The sequence below is a fragment of the Schistocerca americana genome, chromosome 2 (assembly GCF_021461395.2).
Source record: "Schistocerca americana isolate TAMUIC-IGC-003095 chromosome 2, iqSchAmer2.1, whole genome shotgun sequence".
NCBI lineage: Eukaryota > Metazoa > Arthropoda > Insecta > Orthoptera > Acrididae > Schistocerca > Schistocerca americana.
Window position 1 is genome coordinate 70,066,332 of NC_060120.1, and position 15,964 is coordinate 70,082,295.

Here is a 15,964-nt window from a genome sequence, read left to right on the forward strand (position 1 = left end):
AGTGAAAAACATCGGTATATTGTAAAAACTAGGGCCCGGATTTTAAGTACCTAAAAAACAGTGAACTATGCAAGCATTTATGACTTAAAACTTACATAAATATGACCTTAAAAATAAAATATTACTTAATAGAAGTTTATTTAAAGCATTCTTGTTTGTTTATTTAATTTTTTATTCACCATAAATTAATACAAAATTCACTTTTCAAAGTATTGTAAGTACAGTTCTTTCTTTCTGTAGGGTTTGTGGCTAATTTGCACCTATTTTTTGAATTTCTGAATGTTTTATTTTCTAAACACAAAGTACAGTGAAAAGATCATCTATTGAAACAGTAAAACAATGTTTTTATTTCTACATAGTATTTAAAGTGTTTCACATTATTTAATACCGTTTGTCAATCTTCAGTATCTGCAAAGTTGCACTGGAACACAAGGTGCATTTTCAAAAAATTTTCCATTGTCAAAGATCTACGGTTGTCGCTGAGGATAGTTTTGTACCTGGAAAAGCTCCTCTCCACTTCACAAGACGTCACTGGAGCATATTTGAAGGCAGCCAGGTCACTGGAGTTCAGCTTTGTTTCAGTATCTTTAAATGTTGCGGCATTCCCTGAGAGACTGTCACTAATTTTCCACAGTCTAGAATATCCAGGATTCCGTTGGATAACACTTTGCAGTTTGGTTTTCACTTTGTCAGCCACATGACCACGAGCTCGACCCAACTCACTCTGCACATGTTGCACAATACTCAGGGCCTCACATAGCTGAGTGCCAACAGCTTCCAGTTGTTTGATGGCTTTTGATATCGTTGAAAAATTGGCGTTGATGTATGCCAAGTTTCGAGACAATTATCTGTAAAAACTTCTTTCACAATTTTGATAGCACTTGATTCATCGCTATCAAGCTCACAGAAGCTTGTCTTTATTTGGGTGTAGTTGGTGCAGTAATACTCAGCAGCATAAAGCCAAGAACCTCATTGTGTAAGAACAGGTTTAGGTGGGAGGGGTATTGATGGGGCTTGTTCCTTGAATTTCTGCACCCGTAGCGGAGCCTTCACATAGATTTTCTTGCCACAGGAAATTAATTTGTTCATGTCAGGGTAATTTGATCGCACCTCTTCAGAAACTCTGTACAATGTATGTGGCGTACACCATACTGGGGTAGAGAATCTGAAGCCCTTTGGCTGCTTTAGCCATATATCAAGCACTATCTGTTACAAGCAGCAAAACGTTGTCTCTTTTCACACCATCCAGCCACAGTAGCTTCGGAGAGTTGTCAAACAAAATAGCAATCGTCGAAATGTTTACTCCATCGAGAGCTTCACACGTTAGTAGGAACATATCTCCAGTGCCATCAACTTTTAGAACACCAAAAACATCATTTGCAATATATCGCCCACTAATATCCGTAGCTTCATCTATCGACAGCCAGATCTTTTGCTCAGCAATAGTAATTCATATTTTGTTGAGCACATCATTGTAGCATACGGATAAATAGTTCTTTCTCAGTGTAGATTCATCTGGAACTGGATGTGTTGTGTACTTCTCCAAGAACAGTCTGAAGCGTGGATTCTTCAGCTTTTCCAATGGGTTGTTGTAGGACACCATCATCTCACACAAATCCTTGCAAAATGATTGCACAATTGATGATTGACCTGTCTGTTCAAATAACAGCGTTTGCCTGCTGTTATTTCAAGCACTTCGTTTCACACAGCTGCTGTGTTTAGCGGTACTACAGTGTTGACAGCTGCTGTGTTTAGCGGTACTACAGTGTTGTTCCACATTAAAGCGCTTTTCTGCACTAACTTTAACTTCACATAGTTTACAAAATAATATTTTCCCATCAGTACTAAAGAACTTCACTCCAAATTTTCGAACATACCCTCGCAACTTCACGCTGTCGCAGCACTTTGCTTTAGGCATGTTGAACAAGGCAAAGGCTGTATTCAAACTGGTTACTGGGAACACCTGTGCGACTGCGATGATTATTACAGCAGAAGCCGCCTTTGTTGGCTCTGAGAGTGTATTGTCGACTCTGCGCAACAATGTTTTATGTTCGCGTAATGACTGTTGTGGTAAACCGATTTTCTGCTACAGTCCTGAGGAATATGGCTGTGTACTAATTTATCTGTTTATCTTTCATAATAGCACGTTAAATATCGTCTCGTGAGCAACATATTCATTTTCTTATTTGTGTGTCCCGTAAAATACGAGAAAAACAGTATATGCATTTTTGGCAAAAGTTGATGGAAATATGACCTATTATATTAAAAGTTAGCAGCAATATGACCTATTACTAAAATTTGTTGAAATATGTCTTTATGTGCACAATCAAAGTACATTTTTTGACACTAAAATGCCTAGATTTGTGTATAAATTGTTCTAAAATTCACCCTATAGTTCAGAAAAAAATATGACTTGCCATTAAAATCCGGACCCTAGTAATAACATCTCCACTGCACTGGTGATGGGTAATGTTCTCCAGGCATTTGCCGAATCCGAACCCTTGCACTGGACTACCACAGGTTACAGCATGATTCATCACTCCAAATCACTTATTTCCAATCATACACTGTCCAGTTATGTAACTTTTTACATCATCCGAAGCATCGCTTAGCAATGACTACAGAAATGTGTGATTCATGAGGAGTTGCTTGGTGTTTGTACCCCTTCTTCTTAACTCTCCACACACAGTCATTGTAGTACTTGGACTGCTGGCAACACATGGGAATTATGAATGATCCCTTCCATCGATTTTGTCCGACTTTTCACAACCATCCTCCTCAATGCTCAGCAATGCCTGCCTGTCAGTACATGAGGTCTCCCTGATCTTGGTTTAGCTGTGGCTGTTCCTTTGTGTTTCCAGTTATCAATCACATTATCAAGAATCAACTCAGACAGCTTTAGAAGTATTGAAATGTCCCTGATGGATTTGTAACTCAAGTAACATCAATGACTAATCCAAGTTTGAAGTCACTAAGCTCTCCTGACCAAACTGTACGTTGCTACTGCTCCTCTACTGACAACACAATACTCCCTGCCTCCCTTTATACTGGTAGGTCTGCTTCTCTTGATGGTCTGGTGGTCAATTCTGTATAACTGGTGCAGAAGTCATTGTATAGCAGATAGTGTAGAGAACTCATATTGTTACATGTTCTACTCTTACAGGTTCCACTTGCAGATGAGGTAAGGAAGAAAAGAGTAAGCATATGCCTCCTATTCTAATGGTATTTTCATGATATATCTGATAGCAGCAGTAAAAACATTGTACTGTGTCGTGAGTATTGGTGTCATAAACGTAACTAGCAACATTTTGGAAAATAAATGGTACCTTTTTTCCCACCTAATCCGGTCAACAAAGGAAAATTGGGAGGAAACATATGTGTAGTCTCCATTTTTTTAGGTGTGTGTGTGTGTGTGTGTGTGTGTGTGTGTGTGTGTGTGTGTGTGTGTGTGTTGGGGGAGGAGGAGGGGGGATATCATGAGTAACGTACTAAAGATCCTGACTAGTGGAATGTGAGTGTGTGTGGAGGTAGGGGTGGCTGGGTTAGATGTCACTTTTTATGTTTTTCTTTATTGTCTTGAAATCACAGCTTGTAGTGAAAATGTTTCCCACTCATAATGAAACCACATTCAATTTCCTGCAAAAAAGGTACTATTCATTTTTCCTCTAGGACTAATAGTTTCCTCATTGCAGATGATGGAAAAATTGTAGATTATTAAAAACAGTATTTTAATGGTCTAAAATTGATGTCTATTGTTAAATGAAGTGGGCTATGAACAGATATTAAATGCATGTACCACATCTAAGTGCAGTAGAACCGTATTAAGAGATAATTAATGGGGTGTAATAGTATGGAAGGGCGGGAATGTATTTTAGAAGTGTGAGGGAAGATAGGTTGCCAGATTGTGGTCATGCACTTCCCTCAATTCCCTTGTCCTTATTGCTCTACTTCACAAAAAGCAACTACAGTGTGTTTCACTACATTATACTGACCCTTCCGCAGCTCGCCCTATAAATCACTGGCAACAAGGTGTGCAGATGTGCCTGTAGGCATTCATTTTCTGCAAAGTGCGTTAACTCTACAGGAACTTCAGACGTAAAATACTAATAACACTAATGGAAGAAACATATATGGACAGAATCTACGTAACTCTGTGCACACTGTTCGACCATGCTAGAGGGAAATTGATTCTTAGTCATCCTGTATGGTGGCTGTATCATCCTTCTGGGAAAGAAAACTTCCCTCACATGAGGACTGCTTGCTTGTCAGTTTGAAGACATACTATATCTCCCCAGGATTTCGTGTCCAGTTCTCTTATGTGAGCAGACAAAGTAACTTCACTGAGCTCGTGTTTTTATAGTGTAGTTATTTTTAGTTTATTAAGTGAGTATGTATTTGCAGTTGTTAAGTGAGCAATTATGTAAAAAACTGAACAGCTGGAGCTGTCAGCTGTCTACTACACCGAAGAGCCTGCTCCAAGCGTAACACGCTGTCAATATGTATTCGACAATGTTGATTTCACTGTCTCCACTAACAGTGTCTGGAATGTTTTTCACACCTTCAAGGTATCAAATGCATCAGCCCAGCCTCAGCTCTCCCAACATCTGAAGCGACTCGTAGGCTACCTCTGAAACAGAATTAGGTCATCTAGTGATATAAAACTTCTTATATTCCAACTCAGGTTAACAATGCATTACAACAGGTTACTGTTCTAGACTTGAACATGGCCAGTACCTTTCCATCAACAGATTCACAGCCATCTTGGAAGATATACTGTGTATGTGTGGTAAGTGACTCCACTTTGTGCAACTCGCTCTACAATTACAGAAAAGAAGAGATTTATGCAGTTTCTACTAACACAATTAATGGTGAGGTAAGTGCTGTACCTTTCTTGTCATTCAATAGTTCACCACCAAGTGACTTCAACACCATTACAAGGGTTTACAATATGCTGTTAACGACAGAAAGCAGCAAGATGCCACATTTAGCAATTCAATCCCTTTCCCACCAACATTATATAGCTCACTGATAACATCACACTTAAATTAAGCACTTCTCAGCCATTGTTTATAGAAATGCATTTGATACAAAACCTCACTTAACAACTGCAGATAAGTACTCACTTAATACACTGAAAATACCTCCACTGTATAAACATGAGCTCAGTGAAATTATTTTGCCTACTCTCATCAGAGAATTGGACACGAAATGCTGGGGAGCTATAGTGTGTCTGTAAACTGAATAGCGAGCAGTGCCCATGAAGGATAAAATCACCTTCCTTGAAAGAATGCTACAACTACTTTACAGGATGATAAGAATCAATTTCCCCTGTAGCATTGTAGATTTATGTAGAATCTGTCCATATGCTTTCCTTGTGTTTGTATTATTAGCAATTTGTATATGTATTTCATGTAATTTTAACGCACTTTGTGGAAAATAAACACCCCCAAGCATGTCTGCACACTGTGCTGCCTGTGATTATATGGTGAGCTGTGGAAGGTTCAGTATAACTTTATGAACACCCTGTAGCTTGTGACACAGTGTGGTAGAGAGAATGGGGAACCGCCTGCTTGCACTTCATTTTGTAGCCCTACTAAGAAGGGAAGTGAATGAACACAATCCAGCAGCCTACCTCCCGTCATGCTTCTATTTTCCTCCCCCACCTTTTCAACCTGTTTCAGTCCACCTCCTTAGCTGATGGTCAGTACATCCGACTGCCATGCAGTGGGCCCAGATTCGATTCCCAGCTGGGTCAGCGATTTTCTCCCCTCGAGGACTGGGTGTTGTGTTGTCCTCATCATCACTTCATTATCATCATTGGCATGCAAGTCGCGCAATGTGGTGTCAACTGAGAAGACTTGCAACTTGGCAGCTGAACTTCCTCAGGTGGGGACTCCCAGCATCAATGCCACACAATCATTTCATTACCCTGTTGCACCCCCAGAGCACAATTTATCCCTTAATATGACTCTACTGCACTTACATATGGTACATTCATTTACTATTTGTTCCTTACGTACTTGATTTAACAATAAACATCAATTTTATTTGATTAAAACACTATTGTTAACAGTCTACAATTTTCTCATACCTTGCAACATGGTAACTATTAGACCTAGAGAAGAAATATTATTATTTGTTCTGGGAAACATTTTCACTAGATGCCATGGTTTTAGAGATATTCATGAAAAACACCTAAAAAAAGTGATGTTTACAACCCCCTCCCCTCCCCCCCTTTCATCTCCATCCCTCCCATCACCAAACTCTCACCCTAACAGTCAGGATTTTTAGTTATGCTCATCATGACACTTTCCCCTACCACTGAACAAAAATTTCCAACTACACAAAATTTTCCCCAGCCGATAGAGCTGATAGTTTTTGGTCCTTGTTGACTGGGCTAAACAGCTAATCATTTACAATTTTTTAATACATCTATATAACTTTCTATTAACTGAATTACGAAAATCAGAACTGAGCATGATGGGTCAGTGGTTTAAGAGAATGTACTTGCACTTGAGAGTAGAGAGGTTCAAATCACTGTCGAGGCATCAAAATTAATGTTTTCTTCATTTCCCTAATCAACACAAGTAATTGTAGGATTGATTTTTTTTAAAGAAAAAGGGCCAATTACCGTTCAAACCCTTGTCCATGCTGAACATATGCTCTTCCTTCTAAAGACATTATTGTTTATGCTGTATTCCATTAAAATGAGAATAATATAACAATACCATTTCATATTCTTTGGACCTCTTGCTCTCAACAGAGCCAGGAGGTTTCACTCATTCATCACGTTCTGTAGATCCCACCATGATGTTGTACTTTCAGGGATGTGAATAAGTCAAGATATTCACCAACAATGAGAAGCATACATTAGAAACTAATTCTGTGCACTCCATTAATAATCAACTACCATTAAACTGCTAAATACTACTTGTTAACATTGTAAGAGGTATTACTTTGAAAAATCTGCTGCTTACTTGCTTAAAGTAAATATTAAACATAAATAAAAGACTATAAAAATAAAAGGAGACAGAATGGCTACCATACTCATTTTTCGGAACAGTTTGTTCCTCCCTAAGGGGGAAAAGGAGGAAGGTTGGGGTTAGTTGGAAAAGAGGGGCAGGTAATTCAGATTTCAGATTCAGAATGTCCCATTTGTTATGAGGATAAGGGGACACAGCTAACAGGTGACACAGAGATGAGGGGAGCCTGTAGCCATGTTTTATTTCAACAGCCTTGAGTTTTAAATGAGTATTAGGTTTCAGACATTGCTTTTATTTCTTATTTGATTGTTTCAATACCAGAAAAGGAAAGTTACTACTCACCATATAGTGGAGATGTTGAGTCACAGTAGGAACAACAAAAAGATTCACACAATTATAGCTTTCGGCCATTAAGGCCTCTGTCTGCAGTATACACACATACACACACGCGCGCGCGCACACACACACACACACACACACACACACACACACACACACACACACACACACATATATACACACACACGCGCGCACGCACACACACACACACACACACACACACACACACACACACACACGCACGCACAACTTGTACACATGTCAGCAGTCTCAGAGAACTGAAACAACACTGCAGTTCTCCGAGACTGCAGACGTGTGTGCAAGTTGCGTTTGACTTGTGTGAATCTTTTTGTTGTGCCTATCGCGACTCAGCATCTCCGCTATATGGTGAGTAGCAACTTTCCTTCTCTGGTACTGTTACATTCCATCCTGGATTTTTCATTATTTAATTGTTTATCTGTCTCAAAGGTCTGAACAGATAACTGAAACAGAGAAAATTTACAACTGCAATATTTATAATGGTACAATAGTCTTCTACTATCTATAGTATGTGGATCTGGAAACTGAGGGAGAAAGTACCAAAATGCTTGAATTTTGGCTTTCCCATTGTGATGTGGCTTTCCTATGGTCTACTTTCATGTCTACTGATTCCTTGTGCTCTCTCTCTCTCTCTCTCTCTCTCTCTAAAAATGTGGGTACTGTTTTTACTGAGATGCTATTAACAGGTGGTTAAAAACTGAAGTGGTGTATTTTACTTGTGCATGCCTGCAACTTAGCATGTTATCTTCACAGTAAGTAGGCTCTATCCTTTCCTACATTACTGTTAAGTGTAATAATACCACATTTATAATGGCAAGATTAAATATTTATTGTGTGCTTCTGGGTGTTCAGCCGCACTGCTGTTTCCGTTTTTGTATAATATTTGAATCATTGACCCAGCCATCTGTTTCAGGTGCTCTGAGTTGTCCTGTTATGCATACCTGTTGCTTGGTCTTCAACCAGACTGTGAACTGTTACTGGCCTTACACTGCACAGAATCAAAAATGCCTGAGAACGACACTGAGCTGACAGAAATAGATAACCCAAGAATTGTTTATCAACCTTATGGTAGCTCCATATTCAGAGTGACTGGTAGTCTCCTATGAAAACAAGGCATCCTGTGTATTTTGCTCCCATCAACAAAGATAAAAAGTCTTCTTTGTAATATTAAATACAATTTAGGTGCCCAAGAGTTGGGTGTGTACTGCATTCTATATGAATGTGGCCAGTCCTACGTGGGGCAGACAATTACAACGGTAGAGGAAAGACGGAGAAACAACAGTGGAAACCCTACTACGATAATCACACAAATGAGTTATTGCTGAGCATCGCCTCAGATATAAGCATGAAATGAAATAGGACTAGATCAGTATTGTGGTGCATATGTCCAGTTTCAGGAACAGCATAGCTGAGGAATCTACTGAAAGAAAGATGTTAGAAACACTAACAAATAGTGTCAGAGGTTCCAATTTAAACAAGGCTTGGGATCCAGCACTCAATTTATTAAGATTTCACGAGTCATCACACCCACCAAAGCTGGCAAACGTTGAGAGAATACGTATTTCGTGTAATATCAGTGCGGGCAGTGAAAAACAAAAGAGCATCAAAGGGCATAGAGGGCAACAAGAGACAAACTCAAATATAAATAGCAGTAAGACACCAACAATATTTCTCTGTCTATATGGAGTACAGGTAGTGAGTACATACGACACAACAACTCACAGCACCTGAAGAAGACAACTAGGTCGGTCATTAAAATATTGTGCAAAAAAATGAAACAAAATTCGTCAGAACACCCAGAAGTACATAATTAATCCATCACACATAGAAAACCCATGAGATCACATGATTAAATATAATACTCCCCTATCATGGTAACTTACTGCTGTCATTTGTTCAAATGTGCTTCTTATGACAAGAAGTTTCTCTAGCGGTGAAAATGTTGTTTTCAGCTGTTGAAGTGTTTCAACAGCATCTCTATAGTATTTGTCATGCACTGGAGAAAAAGGTGGTTGGTTTTCTGTTCCACAGTTGCCTGGATGATCCCTTATCCAAAATTTCCTGAAACATTTGTTGAGAGCATTACTTTCATTTAAGTAATTTTACAGACATATTTTGATATGAGTCAGCACTTACTGGTCAATGCCAAGAAATGCCATCAGTGTTACATCGGGCTGCTTGTTCCATTTTAGTAACCTTTCCCAATAAGCATCGTCTTCTTCTTTGTTATGGAGTGCATATAAAACAAACAGTGCTGAATGAACACGTGGCAATAGAATAGGGTGTAGAATTGCTGCTGCACTCACCACCTCACTAAACAAAAACGGGAAAAAATCTGTTACGAGGGCTGAAAAAAGAAACAAACTAACAAAAACAGCTAAGACTTCCACAACGAATTTGCCCTCTTCAGCAGTGTGTGCTATGATTTGAAACTTCCTGGCAGACAAACTGTGTAGCAGACTGGGACGTGAACCTGGAACCTTGGCCTTTTGCTGGTCATGAATTGTGCCTGTATAGTTCAGACAGTAAAGCATTTAAGCACAAAAGGCACATGTTCCTAGTTTGTGTCTTGGATTGGCACACAGTTTAAATCTGTACAGAAGTTTAAAGTGCAAACACTACTGCAGAGTGAAAATTCTTTCTCAAAATGTGAAGCTGCATTAATTAAAAGTTACTTCATATACAATGACAAAGAGACTTGGCTGCCAAATCTTCACGTGACAGAACTGCAACAATATATAAATATAATGTAGGGGGAAGGGGGGGGGGGGGGGGGGAGAGAGAGATATTACTCTTTCATCTTTTCTTTTTCACTTCATCTCTAAAATTTCAAGGGCAAACTATGAAATTTACTGTCCCCTTTTTCTGTCTTAGTGTTAATGTGATTATTGTTTCACAAAAGCATAAATACATAAAACATACCATTAGAACCGTCATAATGCAATTTTGGATAGATGAAAAATCTACTCAGCAAACGGCAGCAGAACACACACATAAAAGAGGATTGTAATTAGGCAAGCTTCCGGAGCCAGTGGATTCTTCTTCAGGCAGGTTGAAGGGGAAGGAAAACAGATGAAGGAAAAGGACTGAAGAGGTCTAGGAAAAGGGATAGATTTCGGGCAAATCACACAGAACCACAGGTCAGAGGAGACTTACCGCACAGGATGAGAAGGAAAGACTGATTGTTGGGAACTGCATTAGATAAGATTTGAAAACCTGAGAGCTTAAAGGTGGAAGACTGGGTAATATGCAAGATAGAGATTACTGCTTAAACATCATGCATCAGTTAATAAGAGTGAAAAGCCAAGTGCACTGTATGTAACAGAGGTGGGAGGGGAGCGGTGAAAAACAGGCAGGCAAGACAATGAAAGACGTAGAAAACTAAAACGGAGTGAAGAAATGAGTAGTTTCTGTGAAGAAATGCTGATACAGAAGGAATTAACATAAATTAAGGCCAGGTGGGTGGGGAGTACCAAGGACATGTTGTAGCACTAGTTCCCAACTGTGGAGTTCTGAGAAACTGGTGTCTGGGGGGAAGAATCCAGATGGCGCATGTGGTGAAACAGGCACTGATGTCACAAGTGTCATGTTGTAGAGCATGCTCCGCAACAGGATATTGCATGTTGCCTGTATACACCCTCTGCCTATGTCCATTAATCCTAATTGACAATTTGGTGGTACTCATGCCGATGTAAAAGGCCAAAAAGTGTTTACACAACAGCTGGTATATGACACGTGTCATTTCACAGGTGGCTGTCCCTTTGATAGTGTATGTTTTGCCAGTTATAGGGCTGCTGTAGGTGGTGTAGGAGGGTGCATAGGCCAAGTTTTGCAGCGGGAGTGGCAGGGGAAGGAACCATAGTGTAGGGAGATGGGTGCACAAGGAGCGTAGGGTTTTAAAAGAATATTGCAGAGATTGGGAGGGCAACGTAAAGCTATTCTAGGTGTGGAGGGCAAGATTTCAGACAGAATGGATCTCATTTCAGGGCATGTTTTTAAGAAGTCATGGTCCTGTCAGAGTAGCTGATTAATACATTCCAGACCAGAATATTACTGAGTCACCAGTGGTATGGTCCAAAGTTGTTTTTTTGGAGGGATTAGTAGTACCATGATTGGATGTGATGGCCCAGGCAATCTGCTTCTGACTAGGCTGGTGGTGTAATTACGTGCAGTGAAGGCTGAGGTGAGATTGATGTTGTATTGCTGTAAAGAGTCTGCATCTGAACAAATACATTTGCCTCAAATGCCAAGGCTGTATGGGAGGGAAGTTTTGACATGGAAAGGATGGCAACTGTCAAAATGTAAGTACTGTTGTTTGTTGATAGGTTTAATGTGGACAGAAGTGTGTAGCTGGCCTTTGGTGAGGACAGAATCAACATCAAGGAAAGGGGCACGAGATTCGGAATAGGACCATGTGAAATTTAATTGGGAGAAGGTATTCAGAGATTCCAGGAATTTTAACAGGTCAATCTCATCATGAGTCCATATGGTAAAGATGTCATAAATGTACCTAAAACAAACGAGGGTCTGAAGACTTGTGGATCCCACGAAAGCCCCCTTCAAGTGACCCATGACAACACTGGCATAGGAAGGTGCCATCCTGGTTCCCACAGTCATACCCATGAACTGATTGTAAGTCTGCCCCTCAAAGGTGAAGTAGTTGTTGGCAAGTATAAGGTTGATTAAAGCGAGTACGATGGATGTCATAGGTTCGGAATCAGGTCGGACTGGCTGGGGAAGTGTTCAGCAGCAGGCCGACCATGTACAAGGGGGATATTGGTGTAGAGGGAGATGGCATCAATGGTGACAAGCAAGGTGTGTGGTGGGAGTGGGACAGGCATGGATTTCAGATGATCTAAGAAACCCCATGAACCTTGGACCTTGCCGTTGGTGGGGAGGCTTGTGTGCCTCAGCGATACAGATGGCCGTACCATAGGTGCAACCACAATGGAGGGGTATCTGTTGAGAGGCCAGACAAACGTGTGGTTCCTGAAGAGGGGCAGCAGCCTTTTCAGTAGTTGCAGGGGCAACAGTCTGGATGATTGACTGATCTGGCCTAACAACACTAACCAAAATGGCATTGCTGTGCTGGTACTGCGAACGGCTGAAAGCAAGGGGAAACTACAGCCGTAATTTTTCCCGAGGGCATGCAGCTTTACTGTATGGTTAAATGATGATGGTGTCCTCTTGGGTAAAATATTCCACAGGTAAAATAGTCCCCCATTCGGATCTCCGGGTGGGGACTACTCAAGAGGACGTCGTTATCAGGAGAAAGAAAACTGGCGTTCTATGGGTCGGAGGGTGGAATGTCAGATCCCTTAATCGGGCAGGTAGGTTAGAAAATTTAAAAAGGGAAATGGATAGGTTAAAGTTAGATACAGTGGGAATTAGTGAAGTTCGGTGGCAGGAGGAACAAGACTTTTGGTCAGGTGAATACAGGGTTATAAATACAAAATCAAATAGGGGTAATGCAGGAGTAGATTTAATAACGAATAAAAAAATAGGAGTGCGGGTAAGCTACTACCAACAGCATAGTGAACACATTATTGTGGCCAAGATAGACACAAAGCCCATGCCTACTACAGTAGTACAAGTTTATATGCCAACTAGCTCTGCAGATGATGAAGAAATTGATGAAATGTATGATGAGATAAAAGAAATTATTCAGGTAGTGAAGGGAGACGAAAATTTAATAGTCATGGGTGACTGGAATTCGAGAGTAGGAAAAGGGAGAGAAGGAAACATAGTGAGTGAATATGGATTGGGGGAAAGAAATGAAAGAGGAAGCCGTCTGGTAAAATTTTGCACAGAGCATAACTTAATCATAGCTAACACTTGGTTCAAGAATCATAAAAGAAGGTTGTATACATGGAAGAATCCTGGAGATACTAGAAGGTATCAGATAGATTATATAATGTTAAGACAGAGATTTAGGAACCAGGTTTTAAACTGTAAGACATTTCCAGGGGCAGATGTGGACTCTGACCACAATCTATTGGTTATGAACTGTAGATTAAAACTGAAGAAACTGCAAAAAGGTAGGAATTTAAGGAGATGGGACCTGGATAAACTGACTAAACCAGAGGTTGTACAGAGTTTCAGGGAGACCATAAGGGAACAAATGGCAGGAATGGGGGAAAGAAATACAGTAGAAGAAGAATGGGTAGCTTTGAGGGATGAAGTAGTGAAGGCAGCAGAGGATCAAGTAGGTAAAAAGATGAGGGCTAGTAGAAAACCTTGGGTAACAGAAGAAATATTGAATTTAATTGATGAAAGGAGAAAATATAAAAATGCAGTAAATGAAGCAGGCAAAAGGGAATACAAACGTCTCAAAAATGAGATCGACAGGAAGTGCAAAATGGCTAAGCAGAGGGCTAGAGGACAAATGTAAGTAGGTAGAGGCTTATCTCACTAGGGGTAAGGTAAATACTGCCTACAGTAAAATTAAAGAGACCTTTGGAGAAGAGAGAGCCACTTGTATGAATATCAAGAGCTCAGATGGAAACCCAGTTCTAAGCAAAGAACGGAAAGCAGAAAGGTGGAAGAAGGATATAGAGGATCTATACAAGGGCGATGTACTTGAGGACAATATTATGGAAGTGGAAGAGGATGTAGATGAAGATGAAATGGGAGATACGATACTGCGTGAAGAGTTTGACAGAGCACTGAAAGACCAGAGTCAAAACAAGGCCCCGGGAGTAGACAACATTCCATTGGAACTACTGACGGCCTTGGGAGAGCCAGTCCTGACAAAACTCTACCATCTGGTGAGCAAGATGTATGAGACAGGTGAAATACCCTCAGACTTCAAGAAGAATATAATAATTCCAATCCCAAAGAAAGCAGGTGTTGACAGATGTGAAAATTACCGAACTATCAGTTTAATAAGTCATAGCTGCAAAATACTAACGCGAATTCTTTACAGACGAATGGAAAAACTGGTAGAAGTAGACCTCGGGGAAGACCAGTTTGGATTCCGCAGAAATGTTGGAACATGTGAGGCAATACTGACCCTACGACTTACCTTAGAAAATAGATTAAGGAAAGGCAAACCTACATTTCTATCAGTTGTGGACTTAAAGAAAGCTTTTGACAATGTTGACTGGAATACTCTCTTTCAAATTATGAAGGTGGCAGGGGTAAAATACAGAGGCTATTTACAATTTGTACAGAAACCAGATGGCAGTTATAAGAGTCGAAAGGCAGCCTACACAATTTTATTTCAATTACATCACAGGAAATGATACTTTTGTAAGCAAATTATTTCCTGGAGGATTGTATTGAAGAATGTTAAAGATGAAAAAAAGCACTCTTGATGACACTGGTTTTATGGGCATTAAGCTATGTTCTGAGGCCTGTTATGTCCTCCTAGCTAGCAGTCATCCAACTGTTGCCAAATATTGTGGAGTCTTGCAGATGTGTATTACGGTATTTGTATAGCAATGGCGTTGGCAGTGTTTGCTTTATTTTATGTAAAGCCCACAATTTGTTTGACTTAAGTCTTGCCTTTTTCCTGTTGAAGTTACTTTTGAATTTCTATGGCCTCTGTGTACATCTTAGCATAGTAATACTTGAATCTTGGTGAAACTTTAGTATCTGAGAACTGAATATGGTGGTTCCCTGGTCCCAGTGCATGACGTGCAACTGCCAATTTATTTATGTTCTTTCTCTGTGTTCTTTAAGCTGGGTATTCACGCTTCTTTCAGTAGTTCCTATGTACCCTTGACCACATGTGCATGGAATTTTCTACACTGCCATACTGGCAAGTGATGGGTAAATACTAATACACTTTTCTTTTTGGTTTAAACACTGTGTCAGTACCACACCACACTCTGATGATGTAATCTGTCACCATTTTTATGTGCGAGAGAAAAACTTTTTCTTTTGCTGGTTCTATTTCACTAGATGCTGCAGATTTTTTAGGCTGCAGCGATATATTTCTCTCTTCCTAAATTAATTCTTAAATGATTGGCTCTTCTTCCAAGCACCATGGCTCTCAAATTCCTCTAGCTCAGTCCGATAATGTCTTAAGTATTCCTTTTTCATGCTTTAGATGATGAATGTCTTTGTGAACTTACCGATTCAAATCGGTGCATTTTATGTAGACTTGGTGCCCAAAAGTTCTGTCAGATTTTCTGAGAACCTGTACATCTAAAAAGAGAAATCTGATCTCCTTTTCTTTTTTCCACTATGAACTTTATATAAGAATTAACATCACATATAAAATTTACAAATTATTAGAGGTAATTTTCTTCATGAGGCCAGTAAATAAAAATGCCATTAACACACTGAAACCAACAAGCAGATTTCTCCTTGGCTATCTGAAGGGCTGTTTCTTCAAATTTTTCCATATACACACTTGCTTCAAATTTGTCAAGTGAGTTCCTGATAGACACACCATGAGTTTGCTAATAGAACCAGTTATTCCAATGAAATTAAGTTCATGTGTGACAGTATTTAAAGATATTTTTCATATTCTGTGTGAAAATACATTCAAACTATGACAACAACTCTTTCAGAAGAATCATAGTAAACAGTGATACAACATTAAAACTGACCATAATATCTCTGAGGCTCAACCCGAGATATTTTAATTTTTTGAT

General features: G+C 39.8%; 1 protein-coding gene across 1 annotated transcript in view; it reads right to left on the reverse strand.

Moving 5' to 3' along the window:
• The window catches only part of LOC124596270 (alsin), a 186,565-nt gene that overhangs the window by 5,937 nt on the left and 164,664 nt on the right, over positions 1 to 15,964 (reverse strand). Inside the window, exons 11-12 of the mRNA XM_047135343.1 lie at positions 9,498 to 9,674; positions 9,245 to 9,422 (exon numbers count right to left, since the gene is read on the reverse strand). Coding sequence (XP_046991299.1) covers positions 9,245 to 9,422; positions 9,498 to 9,674 — 355 coding nt within the window. The remainder of the gene's footprint in view (positions 1 to 9,244; positions 9,423 to 9,497; positions 9,675 to 15,964) is intronic.